This window comes from Leuresthes tenuis, unplaced genomic scaffold, assembly GCF_036924035.1.
Source record: "Leuresthes tenuis unplaced genomic scaffold, fLeuTen1.0.hap1 SCAF_1, whole genome shotgun sequence".
Taxonomy (NCBI): domain Eukaryota; kingdom Metazoa; phylum Chordata; class Actinopteri; order Atheriniformes; family Atherinopsidae; genus Leuresthes; species Leuresthes tenuis.
The window spans coordinates 14,205,546-14,224,597 of NW_027325355.1; the positions used below are offsets into that span (position 1 = coordinate 14,205,546).

General features: G+C 39.3%; 1 protein-coding gene across 1 annotated transcript; it reads left to right on the forward strand.

Moving 5' to 3' along the window:
• Positions 1 to 14,326: 14,326 nt before the first annotated feature.
• Positions 14,327 to 17,901, forward strand: LOC140292544 (putative methyltransferase DDB_G0268948). Its single transcript, XM_072379490.1, has 6 exons — positions 14,327 to 14,695; positions 14,893 to 15,053; positions 15,316 to 15,529; positions 15,613 to 15,716; positions 15,804 to 15,941; positions 16,432 to 17,901. The coding sequence occupies exons 1-6, from the start codon at positions 14,588 to 14,590 to the stop codon at positions 16,517 to 16,519; spliced, it is 813 nt and encodes a 270-aa protein (XP_072235591.1). The 5' UTR covers positions 14,327 to 14,587; the 3' UTR covers positions 16,520 to 17,901.
• The last annotated feature ends 1,151 nt before the right edge of the window (positions 17,902 to 19,052 follow it).

Genomic DNA, 19,052 nt, shown 5'->3' on the forward strand with positions numbered 1-19,052 from the left:
AAAGGTCGCACGTCCCATGAGCGCATTTCAAGCATCATTTTCATGCCATATGATGGAAAACGAGGTGCTGTGTGAGTTCACAGCAGAGCTAAATGGTCTTAATGTGTTCTGGCAGAGGATGGACCACGTTCACATCAGTGCACATTAAAGGTTAACGCACACATTCGCAGTCACACCATCCTCCACTGAGTCCAAAATTATGGTCGTAAGAGGCAACGGGCCAAAAGTTCCAATGCAAATTTTTTTTGTTTTTTTTTACCAAAGCTAAATTTGTTTCATGCTAACATTTTCTAATTAGCATCAAACACAAAGAACAGCTGAGCTTGATGGAAATGTCAGAATTAAACGAGTATGAAGTATTTCAATTTTTATCTGCTAATGAAGCTTTTTGGCATCTAGTTAGCATGGTGCAAATAGCAAATAGCAAATTGTGGTTATAATTGTGTTCACATGGAACTTTGGGATTAGTTCAGTAAGGGGGATTCTTTCCCCTCATGTCTGCTTTTTTTTTCTCAGGCATTTGGTCTTTGCCTCTGCTGCTCTTTGTCATTTCCATTTTCCCATGACATCAAGCTTTCCTCATTTCTAATTATGACACCACTACACAGGGTCGGCGGCCTTTTTGTCACCTACTCTTTTAGCTAAGCAGGTTGTTTCCCATCCTTTTACGGCTTGCTTTAGTTCTCTCATTCTCAGTCCAGACTGTCTCCCGTGCACCTCGACAACTTTCCATCTCCAACTCTTCCTGATGCTCCAAAAAGAGCCTTAAAAGTCTGCTGCCTTTACCTATCTTCCATCATGTCACGCTCCGCCATGACGCTCCATCTGAGTCGAACTGCCAAACATTTGCACCCTATTTTTTGTACATTTCAGTTGATTCAGTCAATCCTAATTGAAATATTTCACGATAAAGTCGATAAACCCTGTTTGCACTGACAGTGAAAATGGATAATGCTGAAGCTTAATACAATATGCAATATTTTAAACCTTGATTTAGAAGGAAGAAAACATCATCTGATAATATAGCAGTGCGGCATTCTTATCAGAGAGCACAATCCCTCGGTGAGTGTTGTAAAGCTGCTGTGTGGTGGCAACTGATCCAACCGCAAGTTCTTGCCATGCATTGCAAAGCATCCAAACTTTACTGTATTCAAATTATGCTAGCTGGCTAAAATGCTTAACAGAAGGGTTGAGATAAGACCAGGATACTCATTGCAATTTTTAGAGAAAGAAGCATTTACGAGCTGCTGAAGAGCTCCAGTTTACATTCAATCAATGTGTTTTGGACTCAGATGTCACTGCCGTAGTGGGACGTCATGCCTGAGTCTGAGCGAGGTCAGCACATTAGGACCTAATCTGGTGAAATTGGGGAAATCCCAAATATTATTTTGGTCAATGTATCCCTGTAGGTTAACTAAGTCAGAATTACTAAACTAAATTAGACAAACACCCACATGCTGTTTTCTTAAAGCAATTGACGGTGAATTCTGCAGAATTAATGCAGGTACGCTTTGGAAAGAGGTGGATCAGTTATCCGGATAATTACACCAGGGATCTCAAACAGAATAATCTGAATGATAGGACAGAAAAGTTGATAAACACAGCTTCTGAATGCTCTGATACATTCACTCAATCTCCCTGCCACCTTTGTGTTTTTTTTACATCTGCATCAGGCGATAACATCTTTGTAAATCTAGTAGGACAACAAGATTGCATAGCATTCTAATTATGTTGGCATCTATGTGTACACACTATTCACTCCATGCATAGCTGACAGCAATGTCCTTTACACGCACAATAGGGTTCTTAGTTAGTCTTATCCTTATATGTTCGAACGATAACTTAAAAATCCTTTTTCAGATATGAATAAAATAGTCAAAGTATCAAAATGACCAAGCTAAATGCAACATTTAATGATAAAATAAGCCAAGAGAATGTTTTTTTGAGCACAGTTTGCCATTGTTCAGTATCCTGCAGACTTAAGAGCTTGGCCTTGAATAGTCTAGTGTCTCAGCTCTGCTTTTCATCCACCAAACACCTGAGCGCATTTCAGAACCTTTGTTTCATTTATAATGATTCAGCTGGAGCTCCCGCCACTGAAAGAAGGTATAAATGGTGAATTGGAGCTTCTGTAATAAAAGAAAAGGTGATTCTTGAGGCAAAGGCAGTGATTCACCTAACGAACTGAACATAAAGCCCTTTTTCCATGTGTTGGTAACAGGAGATTTCACCGAAGGAGCTGCCAGTGCCTGTGGGTGTCTTGTAGGCGGCTGGCAACCATATAGGGATGCTACTGTCACATCTGCCAATGTGTGGTTGTCTGCATACTGGGAAACTCCAACAAGATTAAAGCCTCTCTCACTCTTATTCCAAACTCAGCGCACTTTGCTGAGAGCTTGGGTGATAACAAGGAGAAGATTACATATAATTTGATAGCTTATCTGCATAAGATCGAGATTTGGTGTTCAGCCTAAAAATCTCCAGTTGCAGCACCTATACAGGATAGATTAAAAAAATCCACACAAGAAATGTCCTACAAAGAGAAGTGAGCCATGGATTCTTAAGCATCCAAGTACTTAGATGTTCTCAATTATTGGGAATATGTCGTGGTGGCCCTCTGTAATTAAAACCTAATCATGCTGGTGGATTCAGAGAAGCATCCTCATCAAGCTTTCATTACTCTCCCTGCTTGTAATGCCCAGCAGCAACCCAACCCCCTCCAGAATGGTCAAATAGCTTCTTTCTTTTTTTTGCAAATTCCCAGGTATTTTATAGATTTTTTTTAATCAAAGTTAGAGAGGAAATAAAAAACATCCCTGTGTCCATTGTTGGGGACTAATAGCATTTTCTTTCCAAGAAAATAACTGTAATTATTTTTGAAAAAACAGAATGTGGCACCAGATTTAAGCAAGATTACACTGAATTCTTAGGATTAATTGACTCAAACAAGAACCCAGTTGCACTGGCAAGTATTTTTTGATTTGCTTTCGAAAAAAGAAATATTTGGAACTCAATATGTGTGGCCACAAAAATTTTAATTGATTAAAGAATGAACTGATCTCCCAAAGGCATGGAGATTAAAAATTCCTTTCGACATTTGAAAGCAATTTGATGTGTAATTCTGATTTTTCTCTCTTTTCATTTATTTACTTATTTTTGTTTATTTAATCATTTTGACATTTTACCATGGAAATAAATGGAAAAAGCGCTCCGTTGCAAAAGTTTTTGTATCACAGTAGATTTGAGCTCTAGGAAAACATTTACAGCAAAAAAAAAAAAAACTTTCAAAACAACGTTTTTATTTGTGCTGATGGACACAAATTTTACAAACCAAAACTTATCGTCTAATTGTCATTCCTAAACCTAAATGGAGACTGATGAAGGTAAAAGAAAAGAAAAACTACTTAAAACAAAAGTTATGTCTAGAATTAAAGTAACCCCTCGCCTAAATGGGTAGTTTTGAATGGTTCAACCTGAACGTGTAATTGTAGACAGAAAAGAGATGAAAAGAAAAATGGAAAAGACAACTGAAAATTTAGTTAAATTTAAAGTTATGTCTCAAATTAAGCCCTCCCTAAACATAAATGACTAGCTTTGAATGCTCAAGACTAACCATATAATTGTGTAATTAGATATTGAAAGGGAAAAAAACCCAAAACAAAGTTAAATACAGATGAAAATGAAATTATCTTTTTTTTTAAAAGAATGTGGTCTCTAAATGTGGTCTGTTTATTAAAATGCATTGAGATCGTTTTCCAGAACACACTTGATTTTGTGTCTCTGTGGATGAAAAGAGAGAGAGAGAGAGAGAGAGAAATATGTGTCTCAGGGCACAAATGAACAAATTCAATTTTGTGACCCTTTCGTGAACTTCCGTGTGACTGTGTTTTCACACAGTTTAACTAACACGTTAGGGCTATGGCTCGTTCACAGTCATTATTGGAAAAATCCAGGGGATTTCAGTTTGAAATCTTAACGAAAACTCTGTCCCAACAATCCACAGACTGTTGTGGAGCATCTGCCCGGTGCTCTGCAAACTGAAAAATAATGAATGCCTCGAAAGCAGAGATTGCGGAGATAGGCATTTTTCAGATAATTGTTCCCTCAGTTTATAGTGTAATTGATTCCTTAATAAATTTTGCGAGATCTCGCAGAAGTATTCCATGTCCCCTTAGGGAATCCGTGACTTAAGGTCTGGATCTTTGAGAAAACTTTCAGATAGAACTGCTTTAAGGATAGCAAGAAAATACCATCAAAACTTCAGTTTGACAACAAAAGGTCTCTTGGTAAGACGCGGCAGACTCTCAAAACGGTGATGCCCTTTTTTATAGTGTAACCACACCAGCGCAAACATGATACAGAGGAAAATCTTTCCGGCATTCTCACCTAATAATTCATCTTAATAAGTTTGCAGTTGAACACTGAAACAAATCTGAGGTAGCTTTTCAATTAAGCCTTTTGGGCTGAGGAGTTTAAAAAAAAAAAACACTTAATAGCTGCAAAGGTAGAGTATGTTTGAAGAAAAAGTGCCCACTTTCATGAAAAGAACACCTGTCCAACTGTTAACCACGGGGTGGATTGATCATGATTTGGGCTTCGGTTGAAGCCAGTGACAATGCAAGCATGAGTTTGTCTAAAAACCACGGAATTCTGGAGGGGAATGTGAAAGATCAGGAGCTAAAACAGAACACCTTAGTTTTTAAGGGGCTATCTCATACCAAGTAAAGGACTGCGCACAGTAACGTGTATGAATCTGTATTTGTTCCCCTTACTCCTGCCTCTGAATGCTCGCTCTTCAAGATAGTTTTTGAAGTAAGCTAGAGGCAAGATTGTGTGTTTTGAGAGGGAACAAGCGGCTGGATAGCTTGGTGGTCTTGTGCTCTGAGATAGATCAACCAGAGCACAGTGTGAGAGCACCTGGCTCTCCTATATGCTGCCTGTTTGACAGACAGCACAGACACCTGGAAGCCCAATGAGAGAGTGCAGTGTAAAAGCCACTGCTGCTCTACAGAGCCATGCATTATGCAGGAAGCTCTCTCTGTCTGTCTCTCCCTCTGCCCCCTGCTCTGCGGTAAAAATAGATCAACAGACCTGAGCGTTCAGCTCTTTTTTATGCCTCTCACTTTCACTTGGATCTTACCAGGTGCAGCGGCTGTTGGCACCCGCCCCACATCTCTTTGCCTCAGTGTTTGTGTATCAGAGTTTAAACACACATGTGTGCACACACACTTTGGAGTGTGTGCGCATATGTGCATGTCAACCAAGGTTGTTTTATCAGTTTGCCACTGCACCCGGCTTTTAATAAAAGTGGGACATGAGTCCCACAATGTTGTTTCAGGCTATCATGATGGGAAGAATTTTGGAGAAGATATTATTAGGCAGCCATCGGTGGCATGATGTTTATAAGTTTTGCAATAATTGTCTATTCTGTGACTCAAAGCATGGATTTAGGCTTGTTAGATTTCCCTTCAGTCAGCTTTCTGTAGAAAATGGACAAACTTGCACAGCTCCAATGTTAACTACCACCAACATCTGTGGGATGAAACTCAACATCAAATACAAGGTGCACAGTCACCCTGACCATGTATTTGAGTCCAATCCTGAGATAAATCTATTTCCCTTTCTTCTTTTAATTCACTCAGTCTTGGATTTGATTTTATTCAGTGTACTACTGTACTAGTTTGCTCTGGGTTAAAAATATTTAAAGCTTAGGAAAATATCATGGCTAGGTAATGAAACCTACAATGAAATACATTTTACTGCGGGAAGGCTTTGCAAAAAGTTTTCACATTGTATTGGCAACATATCAGTGACTGTTACATTAACTGCTTTCAATATGCTGCTGGTCCAAGACTGTTTTTTTTTTGGGGGGGGGGGGGGGTGATCTGTTTGTTGAAAACCATCACAGCAGATTCCTGACTAAGTGTCAGAATGTGACGACTTGGGCGTGAAAATGCGTGTGAAACGTAATAAGATTAAATAAAACACAAAAAAACACGATAGGAAGCATAACAAAACATAAACCAGAATAATTTAGAAAGGATGTAAGTGAAAGAGAAAACATGTCAGGAAAACATCAGTAAACAGAACTTTTCTGCGATCAGGCGGACAAAAACATCTCACAAAATGAATTTGTCCCAGCTGACCTAACCGTGCACATACACATTTCCATTGTAAACTTGCAAACAAAGTAACTTTGCTACCTAAACCTAACTAAGTTGTTTCAACCCAAAGCTAGCAACTGACAACGAAAACAATAAAAAGAAAGAAGTTAAAAATAGTCGTTCCAAGGTCAGTCTCAACTTTTGGTTGGAAATATCCACTTTCTGGATAAACACAGTCTACGTATATGGTTAAAAATATATTTACATTACCTCTTATCTAAAAACTCTCAGAAATATCAGCCAAACTTCCACTGGGGTGTTAAAGACCAAACTTAAAGTGATAAATGTTAACGTAGAATTGCATGAATGTGTAAGTATGCTTTGGGATACGACATGCACACAGATCAAGTGTAAAGGTCTCCTGTTGCCGAGTGCAAAGGCTCCCCGAAGACCATTGATCCGTGTCTATGACCACAGAGGTCTCCGACTCCTCCCTGATTGCCATTCCGCTGCTAATTAAACAGTCCAGCTTAACGAGTCCACGCTGATAACAAGGTTGGAAGGAAAGGTCATCCCATCAGGCTCACTTCAACTGGACCCTGTCAATAACAGCCCTGCCTGAGAGGACAGACAGACACACACACACACAGGTAATCATGTAAAAGTTAAGAAAAAGGGGCTTTTTTTGTGGAAAAAAGCAGATGAACCAGAAAGTGCTGGAGCAGAACTAACTTTCTTTAATTCTAGCCGCTCTTACATAAGCTATCATTATTCAGCTTGTTTGAAGCATCACTCTTGGAAATGAGGGAGAGCAACAGCTTACCATCGCATTTGTGCACATTTTATTGTCTTGTTTTGGCTATTTTCTGTGCTTACCATCGCATTTGTGCACATTTTATTGTCTTGTTTTGGCTATTTTCTGTTTTTCTGGTCACAAATTATATGGAAAATATTTTCAGTCTTCCTTGAATATTGAAAACCACACGTGTAAAACTTGACCGAAAAGGGCAGAATCAATCAATGGGGGCAACTCTTAAAGTTTTCATTAATTTTTTCAGAGGTTCTTTCATATAGCAGCTTGTAGGGATTGTGTTTTTTTGTTGTTGTTCCTCTTCTTTCCCTTCTTCTACCAGAAATATGTGAAATTGTCTTGGGAGGATCTTTAACTTGAGAGAAGGTTAAGAAAACATGAATATAGAGTAGTATTGCTGAACTTTCCAGCACCGGTTTTAGTTTTCCACAAGCAAAAGTGTTTCAAACAGGATAAATAATACATAGAATGGCAGAAATGAATGAAGATAAACCAGCAAATTGTCGAAACACAAACTTAAAAATACTTCAAGAAGAAGAAAGTGATCTCTTTGCTGTATTTTTCAAGCGAGTTTGTAAATGTCCACAGAGAAATCCAGAGCCAGACACACAAATGTATGACCTATATATCCTATCTTGCCCTCTCATCATTTATCTTACAGCAGCAGAATCAGGATAGATTGGTTCAATTAGACTGGCCTTTAATGTAATCTGTTTAATCCATTTCTATCATCAAAGCCAATACCTACCTCTCTCCTCAGAGAGTGGGATTAGCCCTCGGAGTGCATCTCGGAGCGAGCATCCCTGCAATAAAAAAAAGAAAAAAAATAGCCTCGGAGTCGATCTGATCTCCTCGATACTAGTGATATTTGTTCTTTACAACTGGCCGTGAAGAAAACAGAGAGTCTCAAGTGAAGTTTTAATGGTTGGAGATTTAAGATCTTCATATCCTACAAGAGATTGGAAACACAGTTTGGCACAATGCCCAGCGCCCAAGTAAAAAGACATGAAAGACTTGTCTTCGTTTTTATTATCAACAGGAAGCTACAGAAAAAAAATGTTTCCATAGGCTTTCAGTGAGAGGAATTTCAAAAAACTTTAATATTGTTTCAGTAACTGAGACTTGGAATAATGTTCTATCGTAAATATAGCAATGATGCGCCTCTGTTCAGAAGAAAATTGGTGCTTCCTAATAATGTTCCTTTTTTTCCTTCAAACCATTTGTACAATTTTCAAAACTACACACTCAAAATGCAACACTTTATGTTTCCCATAGTACACCCTGATAAATAAACTCCAAAGTGCTCGGCCAGTTGGTTCACTGGTGCTGCATTTTGAAGGGTTTTAAAGGAAACTGTAGGATATATGAAGTCTGTTTTCTGTGTCTTATGAAAAGAAAACTCTTCAGAGTACACAGTCTGTTGCAGAAAGTGCTATGGGGTTCAAATGGAGTTCAAAGCAGAAAAAAATGGGTTTTGAAGACTTGAACTGAGTCTTTGCTCTCTTGGTGTCAGCTTGAAAGTTTCTGCCTTGGGAGTCATTTTAGTGTGTGTGTGTGAGCAGTTCAAGAACAACCACAATATCGTAATCCCAAATAATGGTGGCCTTATGTGATAACCTACAAAGAAGATAAGATTAAACATGACTGACGCAAAAGTACCGAAACAAATCACGAATCAAAAGAGAAATTCGAAAACACGACTTATTTTCTGATGTATCTTGGTGCTTTGTTGTGGTATATACATGGATTCTCAGATTGTAGTAGATATATGTTTCGTTGGTCATTTGATTAATATGACAAAAAAAATAAATGTATTTGAGGAATGAGAACTGTCCTTTGCCCAAATGGGTTCCTAACATGCAATCTCTATTGTTCGTGAGATCAACGAAATGTGAGTGGTAAAAATGGTGTCCAATGGGGGTGACGAAAATAATATATTTCAGACCTAGCCATGGAAGTAACAAATCAACTGAATGTAACTCTGGAAAGAAAAAACAATTGTCATATGTTGGTCTTGTGCCATCATCACATAGTCGAATAAAAGCCCAGCAAGTTACTGCTCCATCCAACCTCCAGCTCCTAGGGAACTTGAGAGTGACTGCTGCCCTGATGTGCCTTGTTTGGTTGTGTTTTGTTTGGATCCCTCTTGAAATTCTTTTCTTCACATATAAAGCTCGAAATAACCTAGCTCAATTGTATCTTAAAGATGTCATAGTTCTGTATTTCCTCCCAACAGAGGCTTCTGGGAACCACAAGTAGACGTGCAGTCTCTTGTGGAACCAGCAGCCAGTATGGATTCGGGAAACAGACACTATCTCTGCCTTTAAGATCATGCTTACAACTTTCCTTTTGGATAAAGCTTATAGTTAGGGATGGCTCAGATGACCCAGAGCCATTCCCTGTTATGCTGCTAGAGACTTAGACTGCTAGGGGACCTCCCATGACGCTGAGCATTTTTCCTTACTCTGCATGAATATATATGTTCTTATTTTTCTCATTAACTTGTGTTTCTTTTTCTTTCTCAGCAGGTATCCCTGGCCTGGTGTTATGGAACTTATTGACCCCCTCTTTCCTGTCCTCTCAACCCCCAACTGGTCAAGGCAGATGGCCACTCTCCATGAGTCCGATTCCGCTGGAGGTTTCTTCCTGTTAAGAGGAAGTTTTCCTCTCCTCTCATTCTCAGCAAAAACATCTTGAAAAAGCTCCCTAACATGACATGGTGGTTTGCTGGTGGAGATATAAGTGAGGTTTCATTTGTCCTTTCAACATCCTTGAAGTATGACATGGGCGTGGCATATCACCCGGTATTATACATTTGATTAAAAGTAAATGGGTTGTCATGAATAGATGTTAATTAATACCCTAATACCCTAATAAAATTCAGTGGTAAGCTATGACAAAACAAGATAATGCTGCTGTGTCTCGCATCATATTTGATTGATGTTAAAATAATGGCTTGCGAAGCAAGCATGCTTCATTTTGTTAAAAGCTTGTAACCTCCACCCCTCTCTCCTCATGTCGCTTCCTTGTCTCCTCCCCTCACATTACAAGTTGGAGGATTGGAGGAAGATTCTAGGAAAGGAATCAGATATGAACAAATTGTTCCAGCATGACTCAGCATATCAAGGCTACTGGTTTATTTTGTTTATATTCTTGTCTTTATTGTTTCAGTTTGCACACAGAATGTACATAAAGATGGGTGTATTCACCACAATATCACCCACTGGTATATATATATATATATATATATATATATATATATATATATATATATATATATATATATATATATATATATATATATATATATATATATATATATATATATATATATATATATACATATAGAATATATTTATAAATATAAAAAGATAGATAGATATTGTAGTTGGACTGTTCAACTCTGTCCTCTCTGTTTTGGATTAGTGGGTGTGACTTGTAAAGTAACATTAGGAATGCCATGGAAGTGGTTAAAGTTAGATCTTTACATCTTCACTTTCCTCCAAGTCACAAGAAGAGAGTATTTCTTTGATTTGGGAATCATCAAAGACCATCATCTTGTTCTTTTCTATGGTCACTCGTGATCATATCTGGACAAGAGGGTGTAGCAAGAGAATAATACCATAAACTTGATTGGACAAAAGAAATGTGTGTTTGTGATGCTTAAAATGTAACTATTGCATTATTTCTAAAATAACAAATAGCATACTGATAAAAATAGAGAAAGTTAAGCTAATGACACAATGTTAGACTGCAGGAAAAGATGTATGTACTCTGTATTTCATGTGAGAACTTGTTGCTTTTTGATTGAGAATTGTCTACAGTGATCTTGCACAAAAAACTCCACAAAAAGTTGTAACTTCTTCCCAATGAAGGAGTCAGCAGCAACTAAATAATGATTAATCAGCACATAATTATGCTCAAGGACCTGTTTGAACTATCCTGCCAAATTGGTGGCAAAACAGGTGAAGAAAATGTCAAACAATGTCAGACAATTTCTGTCTTTTAAACTAATGTGTAACAAGCTAACATTTACTTTGTCCATTAGCTACCTCAGTTAGCTATGCAACAAAACTGACAATGTGTTTATGGTTTGAAGATATGAGTAATTTACAAAACTGATATTAAAGTGCATATGCAAAGGGTTAAAAGTTCATTGAGTGTAGAGGTTAAAAAAAGATGTTAAAATACATTGTATTCAGAGAAGAAATGATTAAAAACTGTATACTGTAAACGGAAAATATGTTGTCATTTAAGTAGTTGTACAGCTCATTAAGTGTTAAAAGATACTGAGTGCATTAAAATTTGTGTTTGAAATTGTTTAAAAATAAAATCAAACAAAACACCCCAATAAATATGTTTTTTATTTCATTTTATTGTATCAGAAAATGGGATTGCAGTGCTCATTTCAGTGTACTGTTGTTGTTTTCGATAGTAGTAATAAATTCTGCAGAATAAATCCTGCAGTCCTGCTGTATAAAGGCCGATGTTGCTCTGCCTTTTTGTCTTCACATACAGGTGGGGTTAACTTATCCGCCTGAACATGTCTGTGTTTCAAAACAAGTTTCAAGAGCATCGACGTTATGTGTGAAAAGTATAGCGAGTTACAACCGAGTAATTTTGAGTTTTAACTGCTTTAATGTCAGTGTTGGGGTGACGGTTGCTAACTGCTAACGTAGCTAACAGGGTACAATGTAAAATGTAAACAAGGAAGAAAGGGGTTTGTTTTGTTTTGTTGTGGTGACGGGCAGAAGCGTCACGTTTGTTTATGGTTTGTAATAATTACTAATGTGCATTGTTGGCTTAAGATTAAATCCTGCAGTCCTGCTGTACAAAGCCCGATGTCACTCTGCCTTTTTGTCTTCACACAGTCTGCAGACAGTGGCGGCAGAGGCCATCGAGACCCTCCCTGACACCCCGAGGTCAGTAGAGCAATACATACTCTAAAAAATTCTGAAACTTAAACTCATAGTTTGCAATAGCCTTAACTTGACTAAATGACTTGATGCCTATAGCTCTAGAACTACAGTTTATTTGAATCCTGCTATTTTCATTCCAGGGTTTTCATGCTACTTTAGAGAAAATAGTGTGTTTGAACATTCAAGAGCTTCGAAAAATCCATGACAACACATTTCCTGCAAAAATGACATGGCTTTCAATAAGGCAACAGGGCTGCTTTGTAAATTCATGGATTTCATCCAGCAGCTGCGTTCTGCTTCTACCTGCAGAGATTTCCACAGGGAAGTGGGATTTTGTACTCAATACCCATCCATCCACCAAGCCTGCATGTGTCTGCAATCGCACTGTCAGAGGAGGTGAAAAAGTCTGTGTGAAGGTATACACTGCGCATATATTTTTGGCTGGAATGAATTTTTAAAATGCATATAATAGCACACGCTAATATCTCCTTCTCCACAATCCGCGACTTCTTACGTTCAAATTCGAAAAAACTGGTTTTCACCTGGAAAAATTATATTTATTTTTCCTCCCCCTGCCGTCACGTAAAAAGCTCACTTTAAATCCAGTATTTGTAATAATTCTCTCTCTCATATACGCTGGATTACCTGTGTGATTGCTTTCCAGAAGAATTCCCATGCAGCATTAGCAACGCTGCTTGTCACCATCGATAGAAGCACCCCCACTGCTCTTTTTTACTGTGTCGAGGATGCCTGCAGATATTAAAGCTATACATGATGCTGCTTGTCTGAGTCCATTAACTTTGTCTTTTTAATGGCTCCTGTGAGTGTGTTTGGAATTGTGTGTGGACACGGTAATAAGATTTGCTGGTAAAGAGTTGGTGATACATTGGTCATGTCTGGATAAACACATGTGTTGACAGCCTTGTCCTCCAAAGGATGGTTCATCTACACACATGTACACAGCCGGTAGAGGACAGTGACTTGAGTGGAGCTGACAGGTTTGATCAAAGGTGATTGATTGGAAGACACACAGCATGGCTGCACGTGGCAGCCAACGCTGTGGGGTTAAGGGTTGTGGGGCTCCTGGGCTGAATGAGGATGCCCTACATCTTCCTACTCCCACTTTGTCAACACAAGGCCTATTGCAAATCATATTTGACAATAGATATTGATCAGGTGAATAGGAGAGATCAATACTTGTTGATTAGGAGGAGAATACAAGGCCGTGACTTTAAATTACAACAATCCTGTAAGGATTGTTTTGGGTTTATGTAAGAAAAAGGCTGCAAGAACTGATTAATTTTGGCCTCTTCATATGGAGATACCTATGATGTGTTTTTCTCCATCTTTTGACCATACCTTCCATATCAGTACGCCTGCTGAATAAGATTAAGTAAGGAAACAAACTGATTGCATTACTCACCGCATCCCCACTGTCTGCCATGCACTATATGGGCATATACTGCCATCTGCTGCTTGTTGCATGCCAGTGCAAGCATGTCCATCTCCAGCGTCATTCCATTAAGAAAACACATGATTTACTGTCTGAGTAAAAGCTTCATACAGCTGGCAAATTTTGATAAGTAGCAACGTTTTATTTGTCCAATAGATTTCTTCTGGCTGATGCTCTCCTTTGCTTTCACCAAATGAAAGCCATTTATAAATTCTATTTGTGTCTCTTCCAATCAGACACCTGATTACCAAAAGCTTTCTTTTCTGGTCATGTGGGCTTTCGCAAGGGCCATTCGAGTCAGCATTACTGGAGACAAACCTTGTTCTTGGTGTGCTGGAGTGTCTGTCTCGGGATGATGGTTCCGGAATGGCTCAGATTAATTGGCACGGCCTTAGTTTTGGTCCTTTTTAAAAAAAAACGGTGGAAAACCGTAGAAGACAAACTTGTATTTATGACCTTTCATCAAGTCATGGACCCAAAACTTATGGCCAAAGTGGTCGAGAAGATTGGAGAGAGGCACGTCATGTTTATGTGGCCCATAGCGAGTCCAGATCTGAAACTCAACCGGAATCTCTGAAGAGAAGTAAATGCAAGCAGGCTTTTTGCCCGAGAAGCACTGGATAGCAATGCAGATGAGAAGTGGGCCAATATCTCAGTGGGGACAAATAAAGGCTTTGCCACACTGATTACAGAGAGTAGACTCTTGTGACAGGTTTATGTCATTTCCAGCCACAACAGAAATCAATTAGTCAAATGATCTTTTTACTACTTCCGTTCATGACATTTTGCATGTAATAAAAATAAGTCAAATGAATGCAATTGTCTGCCAATGTCACCTCCATAAAATCATATGAAGCATTTCATGACTTATATAGTGTGTCCCAAGAAGGTGTATTTGGGAAGGTGAGGAGAGAATGTGTGTGTGTACAAACCAGACCAGAGGGCATGATAGTCTAAGTTCTTCCCTCTGTTTTGTGTTGGTTTAATGTTTAACTTGCTTGTTTAATAAAGATAAACTCACAGTCATAGCTTCAATCGGAGAGACGCTACACACATTTTCCTTGTTTCTTGCCCATTGCTTCCTGTTCTGTTGGCATGACTCGGCATTTTTCAGTGTTGCTCGGATTCACTTTTGACCTCTGCTCTCTGAACCGTGCGTTTGTCTTCCTCTAGTTGGGAACAGTCATCGCCCTTTTTCTCTTGACTGAGTCGTCGGCCGTCGACTGAACCAGCCGGCAAGTTGTGCCTGCGAGCTGTGAAGCTTCGTTGTCCTGGAGTTGCATTTTTTTGGAGCAGAAACATGGCTGTGCGGCTCTTTGAAGATAAGGATCATGCAAACTCATACCTGCAGTACAGAGTGGCCCCGCAGGAACTGATCAGTATAATCATGGACTATGTGGAGAAAAGGGTATGTGTATGGTGAAACTTTTAGTTTTATAACAAGTTTCAACAGGCTTTTGCTATCTGCTGTGTAATCAGTGTTTGAGCTTTTTCTTGCATTCAACAGTTTTGATGTTTTTTTACTTTTTTAGACCTTTTTTTTGTCTGAGCATTCTCACCTCGTCCGTTATGTTGTTGACCGTAGTCAAACTTTATGCCATACAGACACCAAAACCGTTCAAACTTGCGGTGGACGTGGGCTGCGGTTCGGGGCAGGGGACAACCTTCCTGGCGCCGTACTTCACCAAGGTGGTCGGAACTGACATTAGCCCCGCCCAGCTGGAAGCGGCGTCAGCAAATAGCAACCCACCAAATGTTTCCTACAGGTGAGCAGGAAAGAGGGTGCAGCAGAGGGAATTCAGTAAAACCAGGGCTGTAATTCAGTGTCCCCAAAAATAACTTAATTTCTTCAGTTTTTATTACAATAAGCAGAGGACTAGTTTGATGACATAATTATCATCTGCTCTCCTGGCCCCTAAACAATTTGTGAGCTCATAAATAACAGCAGAGGGGAGGACTTAGATGGAATGAGTCCTATAAGGTGTCACTGGCATTAATCTTTTCATTCCCCCACCCCCTTGACAACAGACAGTGTCCAGCAGAAGAATTACCATTTGCCTCTGGGGAAGTGGACCTTGTGACGGCCATGACGGCGGCCCACTGGTTTGACCGCCAGCGGTTCCTCCAGGAGGCCGATCGGGTGCTTCAACCTGGAGGCTGCCTGGCCCTCCTGAGCTACAGCATGACCATGACGCTGGAATATGGGGACGTCTCCGACGCTCTCAATGACATCTGTAAAGAGGTCCATCTTAAATCTGACAACTCCATCGTTTTTTTTTAATCTCACAAACTGTTCAAATCCTCCTCTCTTCCTGTCGTCATTAGTTTTACGCTGCCCTCCTTCCATTCCGAAGTCCTTATCTGGGACCGAGCTCCGCTAATCTCTACCTCGACATGTTTAACTCCTGCTCTTATCCAGACAAAGAGTGGTGAGTGTTTATTGGCATCCGCTTTATGTGCTTCGTTGAAAGATTTAGAACTGAGAAGCCCGGTTCCACTCATAAACGTGCGTCTAGGAACGAGAGCCTGCAGATAAGAAGGACGGTGCCATTGAGTGGATATATCGGCATGGTGGAGACCTTCTCCAGCTACCAGAAACTGAAACAGAAGGACCCTGCAGAGGCCGAGCGTTTGTCGAATGACATCCGGAACAAGTGAGCTATTAACCTCCAACTCATCCACCAGTCCAATCGTTAACTTCTGGCCTTGAGCTCTCACCTCCATTCACCTGGCACTGAATGCTGATCTCATAATCCCCCCACCACCAACCACCAAATGAATTTATCATTATCAAAAACTGCTGAAATTCATCTTTGAATACTGTCACAGTCTTGGGCATTAATCAGAAAAGCTAAGCATTGCTTGACTAAGCTTAACTGTTGAAGGCTTTTACTGCTTTGATAACACAGCCGTCATTAATTCCCCACTACTGACAGGACAGAACCGCCCAGCAAGCACAATATATAGAGAAGTGCTGAGCCATAACTTTTACATGGAGGGGGGAAAAAAAAGTGTGACATCGTATTGAATTACTCTGACAGTTTAGGAACACGTGTCTCGTGGTAGAGTTTAACCTCTCTTTATTTGTCTTCACTCTGTCTAAATTCGTTCTAAATCCACTTCAACATTTGTCTTCCTTCCCAGATTGTTGTCTGCCATGAAGGCATCCTCTCCTGACACGGAAGTTACGATGGTTGTGCACTACTTCTACTGGCTGGCATGCAAACCCTGATCATTCTGACCGGCTGAACCATGTTCAGAGGAGTTTCTCTGTGTTTTGGTCTAATTTGGTCTAATTGCAGCTCTCTGTTTCTGTCAAATCTAAGTTGTTTTTTATTTTCAATCCATTTCGCTTTTGCATTTACGACGTGTTTTTTTCAGGGTATCACAACTCCGTCGCGTTGATAATTCAACCAACAAGCAACAAATCTTAAATCCAACATTTGGTTGGTTAATTCTACTTTTTGAATAAGATAATCTGAATCTTTCGAGCGCTCGATAAATTCAACAGTCCTCGAACCAACTTTTATGAAAGGAAATAATTCTGTTCCACAATTATTTGTGCCCCTAACACTTAAAGCAACGCTTCATTACTTCACACAGTCATTCTGACTTGGATTCATGCAAATAAACATGAGCATTCCAGAGCGAGTGTGAGCAGCTTGCAGCATAGTGTCTAATTTTTTAGGCTTTTTCTTTGTTTTCTTTTAGATTATCAACCCTGACAACGAAGTGATAATTCCTATTGAATCTTATTATATGAACATGACATATATATATGAGACAGTCTGTGTATAGCAACCTGATGGAAAAGCGTTGGGTGAAATATTTAACATACATTTTGGGAAAGTTTTGAACAGCTGTAGAATCAGGCCTGCAGCTCAGTTTAAGTGAGGTCGGATTTTCGTTGCAACAAAGTGTTCTTTTCCGTTTTTCCTTAACCTCTAAATGTTTCTTCCACAATTTTAAGGAAAAGTGCAGAAGAAAACTACTCAAAGAACCATAGTTACAGTTTCAGTCAACTAACCAATCGCATAAATATAAAGAGTTGTACTAGTAGAAATATTTGGATGATATGTGCTTGTCTTTTTCTCCACTCTGGTTCAAATTATGGGCTTTTTTTTTTGTACTATACAAAAAAAGCCAGCTTTGTCTTGTGCTTTTTAGACCTTAATCTCAAAAGAAGGTAAAGGTTAACTCGGAAAAGCTAACACAGGCATTGAACATTTGGATAGCTAAATGGATCATTTTGCATGTGATGGCTCAAACAATGAAAGGATTATGTTAAGCTCAGAAGAGTGTGACGCTCAATTAACCGCTTGCTTTAGTTATCACGTAACTTTAAAAAAAAACAAACAAAACAAAAAAAACACTCTTCTGCACAGGTGCACCAAAACTAATTGACATGCACGGCTGAGAAATCCTAATTCGTTGTGAAAGATAACCAAGTAACTGCTCAGAGGCTGGAACAGCAAATTGTTCTTCGTGAGGATTCGAGGCAAAACGATCGACCTCTGTAAATGCAGAACCCTCTGGAGGGAACACTAGATGGAGCCCCTTCACTTCTGCTGCATTAAGAACAATGTTAAGAATGTCTTCTGAAGTAAAAGCAAATAGCAATAATCTAATAAAGTATTTCAAATGAATGATCCAAAATTATTGAAATAACCCAAACTTGTCTGACTATATTCCTGCAAAACCTATGCCATGACATCCCATCCCACTTCCACAATACCCTCTCATATGACGATGCTCAAGAACATACCAAAACCACCTATTAGTAAGTAAATCTAAAACAAATCCACTAAATTTCTAGTACATATTAAACCCTTTCACTCTCAGTATAATAATACAGTATCAAACCACAGCACATTTAAATTTTTAACGTTAAACCGATGCAAACAAGATTGTTATCAATAATGACTGGACTTTCTGCATATTATATTCAGATTCCTATCATTAATTCCCTCCTGAACTAAGCGATGGCTTTCTGGAACAACCACAGTGACCTTTATTTTTTTTGTTTCTTAAATCACAACTAAGATTGTCTTAGAGTCACTTAGATAATAGCAACTACCCCGGCTCACTTCCATTTTTTGAGTTCGAACAGCATGTCACTGGACCCACCCACGAAAAAGGTCCCTTGTAGGCCTTGATGTCACAGCCGTAGATATTCTGGATATTTTCCCCCAAGTCATTCGCTCCAGTTGAAAAAAATACCAACCAATTCATAAATGAGCATTGTGTTAATGCAAATACAGCTGATTTATTCCCCATTGAGCTCTGAAAGTATACTTTACCAACACTGCCACCCTGTGATGCAGTTGGGTAATGTTTTTCCCCCCTAGCAACCATGTGTCAAATCATTGATAATATGCTTCCTGTTCTGATAACTTATCACGCACACAGTAGTTGATTTACTGTGGTATATTTGCTGTTTGTGACTGCTTTGGATCCAAATTCTCAGTGCCCTCTTTAGAAAATGAGAAAAAAACAGATGGAAAAAAAATGACAAATGTGCCACAGTGTCAAGCCACAGCTGTAAATGATCGAGACCCCCGGACCTTTTGTTCAGAGCCCCATTTTTTCCCCCTTTCTGCTCCTCTAGCCGCCCTTTCTCCACCTTGTAAGGCTCATTCCATCTAAGCAAGCTGAGTCCCCCTGAGTGTCCTCGTCTCCGCTGTTATTTATGAGCTCGCAAATTGTTTAGGGCCATGCGAGCAGATGGTAATTAAAATGCAAGTCCTCAAAAAATGCCCTGAATC

Bases quoted from the DNA above. Each gene is read 5' to 3' on its own strand.
- LOC140292544 (XM_072379490.1), top strand. From the start codon at position 14,588: ATGGCTGTGCGGCTCTTTGAAGATAAGGATCATGCAAACTCATACCTG. The intron at 15,054-15,315 runs GTGAGCAGGAAA...CCTTGACAACAG, and splicing joins CCACCAAATGTTTCCTACAG to ACAGTGTCCAGCAGAAGAAT. The intron at 15,942-16,431 runs GTGAGCTATTAA...CTTCCTTCCCAG, and splicing joins TCGAATGACATCCGGAACAA to ATTGTTGTCTGCCATGAAGG.